The 14,306-nt window shown below is 41.1% G+C and overlaps 1 protein-coding gene across 12 annotated transcripts in view; it reads right to left on the bottom strand.

The window, feature by feature from the left end:
* FMNL2 (formin like 2) overlaps positions 1-14,306 on the bottom strand; it is a 314,932-nt gene that overhangs the window by 64,046 nt on the left and 236,580 nt on the right. For all 12 annotated transcript variants that reach the window (XR_006712882.1, XM_045479839.1, XM_045479843.1 and 9 more), the window contains one exon: positions 3,943-4,051. Coding sequence is in view for 11 of the 12 variants with exons in the window: in XM_045479839.1 (XP_045335795.1) it covers positions 3,943-4,051 (109 nt within the window). In the remaining variant the exon portion in view is untranslated. The remainder of the gene's footprint in view (positions 1-3,942; positions 4,052-14,306) is intronic.

The raw sequence follows: 14,306 nt of genomic DNA, 5'->3' as shown, positions 1-14,306 counted from the left end.
AAAGCTGACTTCTCTATGCAGTCAGGATTGACAACCACTGCTTCTCATCCCTTCTCTGGGCAATGGCTATCAGGACCAAAGCCTAGGAAGACCTGTCTTATCCTGAGGCATGTTAATTAAAGGAAGTAACAAGTTCAACAACAGGCTCCAGAATCACTCTTGGTTCTGCTGATTTGAGGAATCATTCCTTCTCCTCCAAGCTCACTCTCAGCTCGTGACTTTATTTCTCATTACCCAGAGAAAATATAAGGCATCAGAAAAGAAAAAAAAAATCTTCTAAAAGCTCCCAACCCAGTATCCATCCACCCACAGATCCACCACTTGCCTCCTCACCTTTTCCTGAAGAGGAACCCTACTGGGCTCCAATCCAAGGCCACTCCCTCCAGGTAAGTCTTTGATACCCCTCCCAAGAAGAGCCTAGGCTCCAGCAATTCTCCCAGCCCTCATCATTATTTCTCCCCGATTCCTTAGCATAAGAACTCAACTTAAACGGTAACAACAACAGCAAAATCCCTCTTGACCCTACAACCTGTGTCTACCTGCTGCCTTGTTTCTCTGCTAACATGGACAGCATAACTCCAAGCACTCATGGTCTCCTCCTACTGACGTCTCTTGCAATCACCTTAAATTTTTATGTATTTATTTTGAGAGAGAGAGAGAGAGAGAGAGAGAGAGAGAGGCAGAGAGAGAGGGAGGGAGGGAGAGAGAATCCCAAGCAAGCTCCACACTGTCAGCATGGAGCTCTATGTGGGGTTGGAACCCACAAATTGCAAGATCATGACCTAAACCTAAGTTGGACACTTACCAACTGAGGCACCCAGGCACCCTGCAATCACTTTAATCAGGCATATCATCCCCACCTCTCCAATGAAACTGTTCATCCCAGAAATGCCAATGACCCACACTTTGCCAAGCCCATGGCCAATTCTCAGGGCTCATCTTGACACAGCAGCAGCATTGGTCACAGCTGAGCACTCTTTTCTCCTTCAAACTTCCTCTACTTGGCTCCTACCTCCCTGTCTACTCCTCAGTCTCTCTAGTTTTTCCTCATGTCTCTGACATTTAAACAGAATGCCTCAGGGTTCATATTTTGGATCTCTTTGCTTCTCTGTCTACCCCTGTTGATCTCATGCACTCCCCTGGCTTTAAACACCATCAATTAAATCCCAAATTTTTAACTCCAGCTCAGACTTCTGCCTTGAATTCCAGATTGACATATCCAACCACTTACTTAAGATCTCTATGTGGATGACTACAGACATTTTTATTATTATTATTCTTTATTTACTTTTGAGAGATAGCGAGAGAGAGCATGAGTTGGGGAGGAACAGAGAGAGAGGGAGACACAGAATCTGAAGTGGGATCCAGGCTCTGAGCTGTCAGCACAGAGCCTGACAAGAGGCTTGAACTCAAGAACCACAAGATCATGACCTGAGCCAAAGTTGGACACTTAACCAACTGAGCCACCCAAGTGCCCCGACTACAGACATCTTAAAGGTAACATCCCTGAAACTTCGTTCTTAATCTAGTCTCCCAAATCCTGTAGCCTCCCCCATCTTAGTAAGGGCCCAAGACAAACACTTCAAGGCCACCCTCCACTCCTTACCACATATCCAAGTTGCCTTTACCATGAAAAGAAAACCAGAATCCGGCCACCTGTCATCATGTTTGCTCCTATAATCCTGGCCCATACCACCATCAACACTCACCTAAAACTAATGCAGCAACCTTCTAAATGGTCTACCTCCTTTCGCCTTTGGCCCCCAAGGTCAATCCTAAACACAGAAGCTAGAATGTCATGCTAAAATCAAGTATCAGATCATGTCACATTTTCCCTCAGAACTGTTCAATAGCTTTCCACTCACAGTAAAGACTGTATCCTTTCACTGGCTTATAAAGCCCTCCACAGTCAGGACCCCATGTTAACTTCAGATTTCATCTACCTCTCTTCTCCTTCTTACTTATTCTGATGCAGCCAATCTGGCCTCCTTCTTGGGCTTCGATATTCGGATGCAGCCAACCTGGCCTCCTTCTTGGGCTTCGAGCACATCAGGCTTATTCCTGCCCCATGGCCTTTGCAGTCATCCTTTTTGCTACCTAGAATCTTCTTTCCCTAAAATCTCTCACCTTGTTTCCTTCTTCAAACTGCTACTGTGAAAAATTGCTACTTCTCCAGGACACTTTCCCAGTTGGCCTCATTAAAACTGAACACACACTTTCATCACTTCCCATTCTTATTTCCTGACTAGTTTTTTCACAGTATTAGTAACATTGCTCTGGAGCCCGTCTCCCTGGATTTAAATGTGATTCTACCACTTGCTGGCCAATTAAGTAAAACTTAATTTCTCTGTGTCTCAGTTTCCTTATCAGCAAAATGGGGATAGTAGTATTACTAATGTCATAGGACTGTTATAAGCTTTAAATTAAGTACCAGGCTTAAAAGCACTGGTCCTCTTAGGAAACACTCTAAGTGTGAGCTTTCCTTTCATCTCATCATCATTACTGTTATTTCCAACACTGCATGTTTTACCAATTTATTTATTACCTGTCACCCCTTTCATTAGAAAGTAAGTTCCCTGGGGCATTTATTCCCTCTGCCCAGAAGTGGGTCTCTCTGGCAATGCTCAAAAAATATTGACTGACAGAAAAAATAAAATGCACGTTCTCCCTCTTCAATTCAGCACCCTTATGTTGGGCTTGAATTCTAATACCTTCTACCTACATGTTTACCTTCCACTTCTGCTTAGACCCACCTTTAGCATCCCTACCCATGGATATCAAATCCTATTTTTATATTTGAATTACGTTTCTCTGATTCTTACTCCTGGTTCCACTTACCTAACTTAAACCCTATCGGGCGCCAACTTCTACTTTGTTAAAGTTAATCCAATTCAGATGTTAAGCTGTCTCTCTCCCTGTTATGTTGCGGATAACCTGCATCACCATCACCTGGAGGAGGATCTGCCCTTTCAACAAGAATCCTCAGGCACTTCTTCTAAAGATTAAGAACCACTAAGCCCAACAGATAGTAACTGCAACTTCTCACCTTTTTACCATATAACCCTTTGAGGACCACTGACCAATGTTAAGAGTCTATTCACTCCTAATGTTTTTTGTTTTTTTTTTTAATTTTTTATGTTTGTTTATTTATTTGGAGAGAAAGAGACAGAGAGAGAGTACATGCACACACAAGCAGAGGAAGGGAAGAGGGAGAGGGAGAGAGAACCCCAAGCAGGCTCTGCACTGTCAGCGCAGAGCCTTATGTGGGGCTCAAACCCATAAACCATGAGATCGTGACCTGAGCCGAAATCAAGAGTTGGATGCTCAACTGACTGAGCCACCCAGGCATCCCTCACTCCTAACATTCTAAAGTTGGTCCATTATTGCCCACAATCAGCGGCTTATTCTGTCATAAGTGGTCACAAACATTCACCAACTCATCTAAACAAGTTTATGACCATAGGAGGAAAACATCTTCCCTCCAAGTACATCATAAAGGATAAACGCTAACTAAAATATAAAGGCAGTGAGTTAAATCTTGAGCATTAAAATGAACCAGACCCTTTTTTAAGTTGAATTGCATTAAATCCTGACATTTTTCTTCTTTTTTTTTTTTTTTAATTTTTTTTTTCAACGTTTTATTTATTTTTGGGACAGAGAGAGAGACAGACAGAGCATGAACGGGGGAGGGGCAGAGAGAGAGGGAGACACAGAATCGGAAACAGGCTCCAGGCTCTGAGCCATCAGCCCAGAGCCTGACGCGGGGCTCGAACTCACGGACCGCGAGATCGTGACCTGGCTGAAGTCGGACGCTTAACCAACTGCGCCACCCAGGCGCCCCATGACATTTATTTCAAAGAGAAATACAAAGAAACCAGAGAGGACAAGATCTGAATCTGACAGATTTTTCAGATTTTTTAAAGAATCAGAACACAAACATACCTGGTAATTCATGATGGCACGTAAACACATGATACAGACATGCACGTCGTCTTTCTTACTCACTAATCTTGAATTTTTCAGGGTTCTTCTGCTTGGCAAAGTATTATATCTACAAATAAAAAGGGAAACTTCCATGAAACTACAGGTTACCTTCTTAGCACAGACACAGCCACTTAAAAAATGGAAACTGTTCTCTATCTTTATCTGCACCTAAGTGAGGATTACAGGCTGAAACCACCACCACAAATCCATCACCACAAAGCTACTTCCGGGGACTGCAAAGCCTACACGATTCTGTGTACTGGTCACCATCGCATCAAGCCAGATACCATGGACAATGAAACTCAACTTCACTCACAGCATATAGCACATCAGATTGTACAGGAGATCCGCCAACAACCCCAGCCTCCCAATCAGGAAGCCAAGCTAGATTCGCAGAGGTGATCTCAAACAGCATGCATGCAGACTGCATTTGCAAACAAGCGAAGGGGTGAAGCCTTAGCTTATACCTAGACTGCCAGTCATCTGCCCCCAGTTTAACTGCACCTTCCCATTACTGCTCTCAGGAGTCCCTGTTAGAGGAGTTTAAGGCTAGGCAAGGTCACACATTACCAGCTTTGATATCAGCTTGTGATGTTAGACTTTAACTGTACCCAAGACCTTAACAGTATACAAATGCCTCGACAGCCTGATCCCTCACCCAAAGCCCGGTATGGAAGCTGAAGCTTACATGGTAATGTGTTGGCATGTCGCACGGTGAAGAGGTTTCAATGTTAAAACTCATTCTAGAGATCCTACATTGCTAAGCCTCAGTTCCCCTGTCTAGAGATTCAGCAGAGGCTGCAGGTAGTAAAGAAGGGGCAAGGTAAACACAGTGCTAGCGGACAAGTGAACAACGCCAAGAGCGTCAATGTGAGCTTTTAGTCAGTGCCCCCAAATACAGCTTTCTCTGCAACTCCAAGACCAACATAAAAGCCAATTTCAAAAATTGTCAACTACTCTCCCATAGAGTCAATGACAGAAATGATCTATAAAACATCAGCCCGAGGCCTTCCTTCTTCCTGAACTAATTAAAACATTTAAAGGAAGTTATGATTAACGTTAACTGCTTTCAAAAGTCCCACAGGTGCAGGCTATGAGTTGAACACTGAACCGGCAGGTCTGTCTGAAGCTATCCAGCTGAGCAGCCCTTTTAAGTCACTTTCTATTCAAAAACTATCAAACAGAGGACGATTTTTTTTTTTCACATAAGCCTACTAATGAGCCAAATAAATTGGTGAAAAGCACTTCAATACGTCAACTTGCCTCCGTATACCTGAATGGATAAAATAGTTTGCTGATGGAAGTCTTAAGAAGAATGCTTTACTCAAGGGCTTTCCTGCTTTATTCACACTTAGAAATAAAAATGCAGCATGGAAGTTGACCTAACAATTCACTTCTGAATGCAAAAACAAAGCTAAGGAAACAAATTCAGACTCGCGTGATAGTAAGGACACTTTCAACCTCTAAAATACACTTGCAAAATGTGTCCCTTCACCACAGCCCCAGCCTGAGCATGTCTGCTAACACACTTTATGGAGGTCTCACAGACATTGGTGTCTCTTTAAATAACAGCCATGCAGCCAACCTGACCCAAATGTCTGTGGTCTTCCTGGTCTCTTTCAGAAATTCTTTCCCCTCCTCTTTCTGAATTTATTTTAACCTGTTTTGCATTTCTTTATTGGTGTCACCTGTCAAGTATATCATAGCTGATGAGAGAGACGGTTGGCATTTTTAATTGAATGCAGTGGCTACCAGAGCACAATGAAGTTATCTGTGATTAAGTTGGAAAAAGAAAAAAGGTGACTTTCAAGGGAATCAAACATCCTTTACTAAATTATATTTACGTGCAGCAACGACTACAGGAGATTCACTGGCCAAAGCAAGGGACTCTTTAAGGATGATGGACAGGTCAGTGTGTGTTTCTGTATCACTTCCATATACATTTTAATGGTTCTGCCAAGTAGACCAAACATACACCCATAATGGTGTTTCCTAAGAGATGTAAAGCAACATAGCAAGTTCCTTCCTTTTACTTGTTAATCCAGTTCTTCAGCTTCAGGATTGTAATAGAACTCTAACGATTGAATATGTCTTTGTCATTACTTGTATTGGTAGAAACTAGCAAAAACAGATTAATTATAATATTCTAATTACTAAGTTAACACAAAAGGCTTCTATTCATTGTAGTAGGTAGGTAATCTCAAATACACATTCTGGATCAATATTTAAAACGTATTTAATGTAAACAGTACATACTTATCAATACTTAAGGAGCTTAAAAATATGTCAATAAGTAAAAACGTGTATCTGATTTGTTGATATTCTGTGTTTAAAAAATAGAGATTAGCTCTTTTCTAAAATGTATGGCACTTGATCTACAATTTATTTTTCTACCGTTTTGGGTTTATAGAAAACTAAAGAATTAAAGGCAACATTTGAACCTGTTGTGTTTAAAATCACTGCATCACTGTGTTCTTTAAAAATCACCAGTACAACCACTAACCAAAACAATCAGCACTGAAAGCTGAGAGAGATCCGTGCTATCATTTATTCCAATCTTCCCTGATACAGCTAAGAAAACTCAAGCCCAAAGAAACTACAACCACACAGCAAGTAAAAATCAAGAGACGAGACTTTAAGTGTCCTCACAGAGATGCAGGGCAGTGTCATTTTACAAGTTACAACTCATGGACAATCTGTCGGGTTATCATATGAAACAGCTACTGCCTACAGCCATCTGTGCTGGCAAGTTCCTTGTCAAACGTTCTTATCCATCATCCTGACAGCACTGGGTCCATACAGGCATCATCTACCCCACTCCCAGTAATTATTTCTCCAGGCAGGACTAAGGTTCAGTTTGTTAAGAACAGCAGCATCTAGGCATCTTTTTCAGAACACACGGGTCCACGCACTTGGGAAGCAGTTTTCTTTTTAAATCTTTATCCTCTATCACATATCAGAAAAGTGAAGATTTGTTTTAATAGGAAATCTTGCTCTATTTATTTTGGAATTGTTACTCTGAAAGAATTTTCTCCCATTAAGTAAATGCACCCCGATAAACGTCACAACTCTTTACCTCTGTAAATACAAAATATTCGTAAATAATTTAGGATCACATTGAATCTCTAAGGCTTGGTGTTAGGGGCTGTGTCATGGGTTCGCATGTACGTTAATCTACTCTCCAACATGCACTTTTTGTGGTATTTGACTACCTATTTAGGTAGATATTTGGTTCATTTGCCTTAAATATCAACTGAGTTACTTTTTTCTTTTTGGACAGTCTGAAATTCAGCTCCAATGTACAATATTGATAGAATACCCCAAAAAAAACTGTCCCTGTGTAGCTGGTTTTAACAGATCTGTTTAACCGGTTGATGCTAAAATACCAAAAGAGTTAAGAATAATAATTTCTTGGATCCACTTAACCACAACAAGGACACCGGGACAAGGTAAGCAATCTGAAAGTACTGGCCTTGGGGTACTTGGGTGGTTCAGTCAGTTAAGCATCTGACTCTTGATTTCAGCTCAGGTCATGATCTCATGGTTTGTGGGTTTGAGCCCCATGTTGGGCTCTGCGCTGACAGTGCAGAGCCTGCTTGAGATTCTGTCCCTCTCTCTCTGCCCTTCCCCCACTTAGTCTCTCTCTCTCTCTCTCTCTCTTTCAAAACAAACACTTTTTAAAAATTTATGAAAGTACTGGGGTGTCTGGATGGCTCAGTTGGTTGAGTGTCTGACTTTGGCTCAGGTCATGATCCCACGGTTTGTGGGTTCAGGCCCACATCGGACTCTGTGCTGACAATTTAGAGCCTGGAGCCTGTTTACAGTTCTGTGTCTCCCTCTGCCTCTCCCCCGCTCACACTCTGTCTGTCTGTGTCTCCCTCGCTCAAAAATAAACATTTTTTTTTTCATTTATAAAAGTACTGGGGTGCCTGCATGGCTCAGTCAGTTGAGTGTCCAACTTTGGTTCGGGTCATGATCTCATGGTTCACGGGTTCAGGCCCCGCATCGGGCTCTGTGCTAACAACTCAGAGCCTAGAGCCTGCTCCTGATTCTATGTCTCCCTCTGCCTCTCCCCCGCTCACACTCTGGTGCGCGCTCTCTCTCTCCCTCTCTCTCTCTCTCTCTCAAACATAAACATTAAAAAATTTGTTTTTAAAATTTATAAAAGTACTGGCCTCGATGAAGTAGTACATTTGTTGTGATGAGCACTGGGTATTGTATAGAAATGGTGAATCACGATATTGTACACCTGAAACTAACATTACACTGTATGTTAACTAACTGAAATTTAAACAAAAACTTACAAATAAAATAAGAGTACTGGCCTCTGATGTTCTCCACAGCCACAGGAAACCAAACCAAATCTCTTGTTTGAGCTCCAAAGCTGGTTTTATTAAGCATTTCCTGTTTATGCTAAACTCTACTAAGTGTTAAGGAAAAATGAAAGACAATGAAAGATGCTGCTTTTGCCTTTGAGGGCTCATCACTTAGTTTAGGATGCAACAGATGAGTATATTGACAGCCCCTGTATGAAGTGCTCCACCCCCAGCCTACCATTCTGTCACATGCACATCACAATGCATAAAATAGACTCAGCAGTACACACACCTGCGCAGCCCAAGATGGTAGAGTGACGACAGTCCCATCATAAAGGAGAACATTTTTTTCTGCAAAGTATCATATTTAAAATCCCCACAGAGTCAACCTTTTCTCAATCAAGCCCAATTTGAGTTAATACAGACCTATTCCTGGTAACAGTCTTTAGGCAGATCAGAGGTCTTTTTCAACAGGGCTCTAATTCAAGAAGTAAATCTAAAAGGAATGGACAAATTGTAGGGAAAGCCTCATAAAGGTGACATGACAGTGAACCCAACTGAACAAGAACTATTAACAGTGCAGATGTAAAACATACCCACCTTGTGATCCTTGGATTCATTATTTTTGTTCATATTTTAAGGCTGCGTGTTACTTTCCATATAAAGAAGGGGGGAGGGGGAAGCTGCACAAAAGCAAGTACTTATGGATGGTCTAGGTTTAGATCCCCACAAACACAGAGGGCTAACTAAGGATGTGATCATAATGCCTCTTCCACTTCAATCACCCTACAGAATGTTTCCCAAAATGTCTCTTAGGTGCAGAGCTGGTCCTGCTCTACCTTCAAAAAGCAAAGTGTAACATTTCTGTGAGAAGCCCAAATTCCGCCACAACCCATGTAACAAAAGAAGTATCATCAGGGGTGCCTGGGTGGCTCAGTTGGTTAAGCGTCCGACTTCAGCTCACGTCATGACCTCATGGTCCATGGGTCTGAGCCATATGCTGACAGCTTGGAGCCTGGAGCCTGCTTTGGATTCTATGTCTCCCTCTCTCTCTGCCCCTTCCCCACTCATCCTCTGTCTCTCTTTCTCTCTCAAAAATAAACATAAAAAAATTTTTTAATAAAAAAAAAAGTATCATCAGAAAAACTGGGCTTTGAAAAAAATCTTGTTCCCTGGTGCCAAATGTCCACCTGGATGCCAATAAGGCTGAATACAATGATTAACAGTTTCCACAGAAAAAAGGATGAAGGGAACTGATTAGTGCCATGCAAAACTCCACCAAATGTATGAATTACACCGATTCCCTTAGGCTGAGTTGGAAAATCCCAGCAATAATCAGTTACCAATTAAAAACTCAGGCAGCTTGAAACTAGTCACCACAACCAAACGTTGTATGCACAGGTGCTGGTGCATAATCACGTTGACACACGTCAATAAGATTCCATATACCACAGTTGAAAGAACAGCAGATAAGGGAGCCTGCATCCGGTTCATGCCGCGGGCCTTCTGGCTAAGCCATGTTCACCTTACACAAGCACTGATCACATCTTAGTTTAGCTCTTTGAAAAAACTTTCCACAAAGACCTGAGCTTTACAAGGATTAAATGGGTGAGTCAGCAGGAGATGTGGGTGCTTCTGTGGTAATCTAATAGACTTGGTACATGTACCATTATAGAATTCTACACAGTGAAACCAATTACTACAATATTTCCTTCCTCAAGTTATTACGAAACTTCATATAAAACAGACTCAACAGAGCCAACTGAAGACTATCCCTCTGGTTCACTGTGGTTATATTTAAAAGGCCCCAGTGAGAGGCAGCACTAGTTTTCTCCTGGTTTCCTCCTAGGAGCCTTACTCCTGTCTCTAATGATCCCAAATTCTGTCAAGAAAGAATGGTATAAGTTCCCTTAACAGAGGCTTAAAATCGGCATCTTCCCTAGTTCTCAAATCTCACAGTAAATACATCAGAGCTTAATCTAGGACAAGGAGGAAGAGGCTTGGAAGGAAGTTCATTTCCATTCTTCCCCCCTGCTGGCTGCCAAGCTGATGGTTTTCCCTGTGATTATGGAGCTCCTGGTTTTCAAGGCTACTGTGGAACTGGGGAGGGGGCCGGGGGGCTTGGTCAGGGTAAGTGAAATGCCACAAAGCCAGCTGTTCCTACCAAGATTGAGTCATTTTTCCTAAACACATGCTCCCCGGATTGCTGCAGGACTAGCTAATTCCTGGAATTCTGGGGGAAAAAAAAATGGTTTCTGGCATATTTAGCCAGTTTCCTCATTGTTTTTATGGATGACTGCATTGAAAGAGTCCTGACTCCCTCATTTTCACTGACATCCATATCAGACATTTAGAGATCATTTTCTGCCCAATGAAGTCATTCTGACTATGTGTCACTATTCCTTCAAGTTAATGGGAGCAGGTCTAATGAGGTCCTAAAACAATCAGGTCTCTCTGGTGACTCTGGACAGCTTCCCGGAGACATAAGGGTTGGAGAGAACTCCTTCAGATTCCAGAGGAAAAAACAAGGGAATAAACTATTTAATGGAGGGACTGTGAACCAATGCCTGCACCACTGGAGCGCAGTACCTAAATGTAGGCTGTCCTGAGAACCTTTCTTCCCCACTTCAGGCAAGCAGTGCTCTGGGGCTCTGGATGCCTGGATACAAAAGATGATTTCCCAGAGGCAGAAAACAGCTCCCCGTCCAATTTTTGGAGTTCCTACCATTTATAGAACAAAGAAAATGGGAGATGAATATTTAGACATTTTTTTTTTCGAGGTCTCAAGAATTTTAAGGAAATCCTATCTTCTGAGAAGTCATTTTGACCAAAACCTTGTAGCAAACTAACACCACCAAATTTCTCAGACCCTTTTCATCAGCTTTGAGAACTGTCTGCTATTCTGTCAAGCACTGAACTCAAACCTAAATGTTACCCTAGCATTTGAAGAAGACACACTGTCTTGGAAAAACTGCCAATTGGAATTCAAAAGATTCTGTGAATATGGACAGAAACAGATTACAAAACCGACTTAAGACCAAAACCCAAGAGAACTGACTCTAACCATTTATATTAATTATATGCAACAGTAGTTATATATATGTATACAAAATAAGAAGGTACAAGTCAAAGCTAGTATGAGTAATAAGCATTAAAAAACCAAGCAATTTCTAGATATGTTTTAAGAAACCTATACAAAACATTTCCTGTTTAATACTACGGTGACAACTGCCATCTGAACCACCTACTTCATGCGCAGCAATGAGTGTGCTGAGAGGCAGGTGGTGAGCATGTCAACCTGCAGAGCAGTGACAGCAGGTCCCATGGGGAAAGAGGGTATTTGGTTCATTCTATTTATTTTTAAGAAACAGATTTTTTTTTTTTTAAGTTTGTATTTGAGAGACAATGTGCATGCACAAGTAGGGTAGGGGCAAAAAGACAGAATCCCAAGCAGGCTCCACATGGTCAACACAGAGCCCCGTGTGAGGCTCAAATTCGTGAACCACGAGATCATGACCTGAGCCAAAACCAAGAGTTGGACACTTAACCTACTGAACCACCCAGGCACGCCTCCGTGGGGCACGTGACTCTTGATCTCAAGGTCTTGAAGTCAAGCCCCACCAACTGAGCCATGCAGGTACCCCAAGAAAGTATTTACTTCAAAAGCTCTTCAGAATGACTGATGAGTGAGCTCCAATCCATTGACTGATACTGTTAAGAAATGACCAGGCAAGTAAAACCTGAATTTTTGACTCCAAAAAAAGAATGGCAAGGCCAGGAAAGAAAACCTAGGAAAGTAAGGATCTTGGAATCTGCGTGGCTACAAGTTAGACACACAGGAATTTTTCTTGCCAGACACATGTTAGTAGCCTGAATTACATGTTAATGCTTCTTAGACTTCTGGTTGGAGTCATGTTTTGCCACCCTTAAACGACGACTCATTGTAAGAGTTTAAAAAGGAAGCTATATTAAGTGTGAACTAGTGTCTCATGTTTAAGAATCTAACAAACAAGTTGGACTACATCAAACTAAAAAGCTTCAGAAAGGAAACAGAGTTAAAAGGTAACCTACAGGGGCGCCTGGGTGGCGCAGTCGGTTAAGGGTCCGACTTCAGCCAGGTCACGATCTCGCGGTCCGTGGGTTCGAGCCCCGCGTCAGGCTCTGGGCTGATGGCTCGGAGCCTGGAGCCTGTTTCCGATTCTGTGTCTCCCTCTCTCTCTGCCCCTCCCCCGTTCACGCTCTGTCTCTCTCTGTCCCAAAAATAAATAAACGTTGGAAAAAAAAAAAAGGTAACCTACAAAATGGAAGAAAATAGTTACAAACCATTAATGCCTAAAACATACAAAGAACTCCACTACTCAATAGCAAAAAACAAAAACAAAAAAAAACCAAAAAAACCAATAACCCAATTAAAGAATGGGCAAAGGACTTGAATAGACATTTCTCCAAAGAAGACATACACATGACTGACAGTATCTAAAAAGATGCTCAACATCACCAGTCATCAGGAAAATACAAATCAAAACTACAATGAGATTTCAGCTAACCTCTGTCAGGATAGCTACTATCAAAAAACAAAGAAACAAACAAAAAAAACAAGAGATAACATGTTCTGGCAGTGATGTGGAGAAATTAAAGTCCTTATGCACTGTTTGTGGGAATATAAGTTATACAGACACCAAGAAGAACAGTATGGAGTTCTCAAAAAGGTAAAAATAGAACTACCATAAGATCCAGCAACCTCACTTCTGGGTATTTATGCAAGAGAATGGAAATCAAAATCTGCAAGAGATATCTGCACACCTGTATTCATTGCAGCATTATTTATAATAGCCAAGATGTAAAAACAATCTAAATGTCCATCAACAGATGAATACATGAAGAAAAGAAATAGGAATTATGTGACATGATAGAGGTGTTAGCAAATGCTACTGTGGCAATCATATTGCAATATACAAATTTTTCAAATAGTGTTGTACATCTGAAACTTACACATTATAAAATTTTATCTCAATAAAAAAATATTTCTCTCTCTCTCTCTCTCTCACACACACACACAATATTAAGCCGTGACACAGAAAGGATGAGGAATTGTTCCAAGTTCAAGGACACTACACAGACACAACTACTAAGCACAATAAATGATCTTTACATTGGATCCTGGACAGGGTTTGGGGGAAAAAAAAAATGTTATGAAAGACAGTAGGGTAATAGATGAAACTAACAGATTGGACTAAGAAACAGTGTCCATATTAAAACATTCTTATATTGAGAATTGTACCATGGTTATGTAAGAGAATCCTTGTCTTAGGAAATCTACACTAAAATATTTAGGTGTAAAAGGGCACAATTCTGTAACATGCCTTCAAATGGTTAAAGGTGTGTATGTTTACAAAACAAGTGTGCAAGGAATAAATGGACAAATGTTAATTCTTGAATCCGTATAAAGAGCATAAGACAGATTACTGTACTATTATTACATTTTTTAAACTATATCAAAATAAAAAGTAAAAAAGAAATGTAAGATGTAAGCACATACAATGGAATATTATTTAGTCTTTAAAAAAAAAAAAAAAAAAGGAAATCCTGCAATGGGCAACAATATGGATGAACCTTGAGGATATCCTGCTAAGTGAAATAAGCTAGTCCCATTAGGAAAGACGCTGTATGAGCCTATTTAAATGAGGTATCTAAGACAGTCATGCTCTTAGAAGCAGAGAACAGAATGCTGGCTGCCCGGGGTTGGGTGGAGGGGTGTACTGGGAATTGTTAATCAATGACAATGAAGTTTCAGTTACACAAGATAAGTAAGTTCTAGAGAGCTACTATACATTGTGCCCATAATTAACAATACTGCATTGTACACTTAAAAATGTGTTAAGGGGATAAGGTCTCATGTTAAGTGTTCTTAACAAAATAAAAAAAAATAATAAAAGTGGTATGTTAAAAAAAAAAAGAGGTGATAAGCTTAAGAATGAAGGACACACAGCATGTCCGATAATTCTG

The sequence above is a fragment of the Leopardus geoffroyi genome, chromosome C1, assembly GCF_018350155.1.
Source record: "Leopardus geoffroyi isolate Oge1 chromosome C1, O.geoffroyi_Oge1_pat1.0, whole genome shotgun sequence".
NCBI classification, from domain to species: Eukaryota; Metazoa; Chordata; class Mammalia; order Carnivora; family Felidae; genus Leopardus; species Leopardus geoffroyi.
This window is presented reverse-complemented; position numbering and strand designations above follow the sequence as displayed.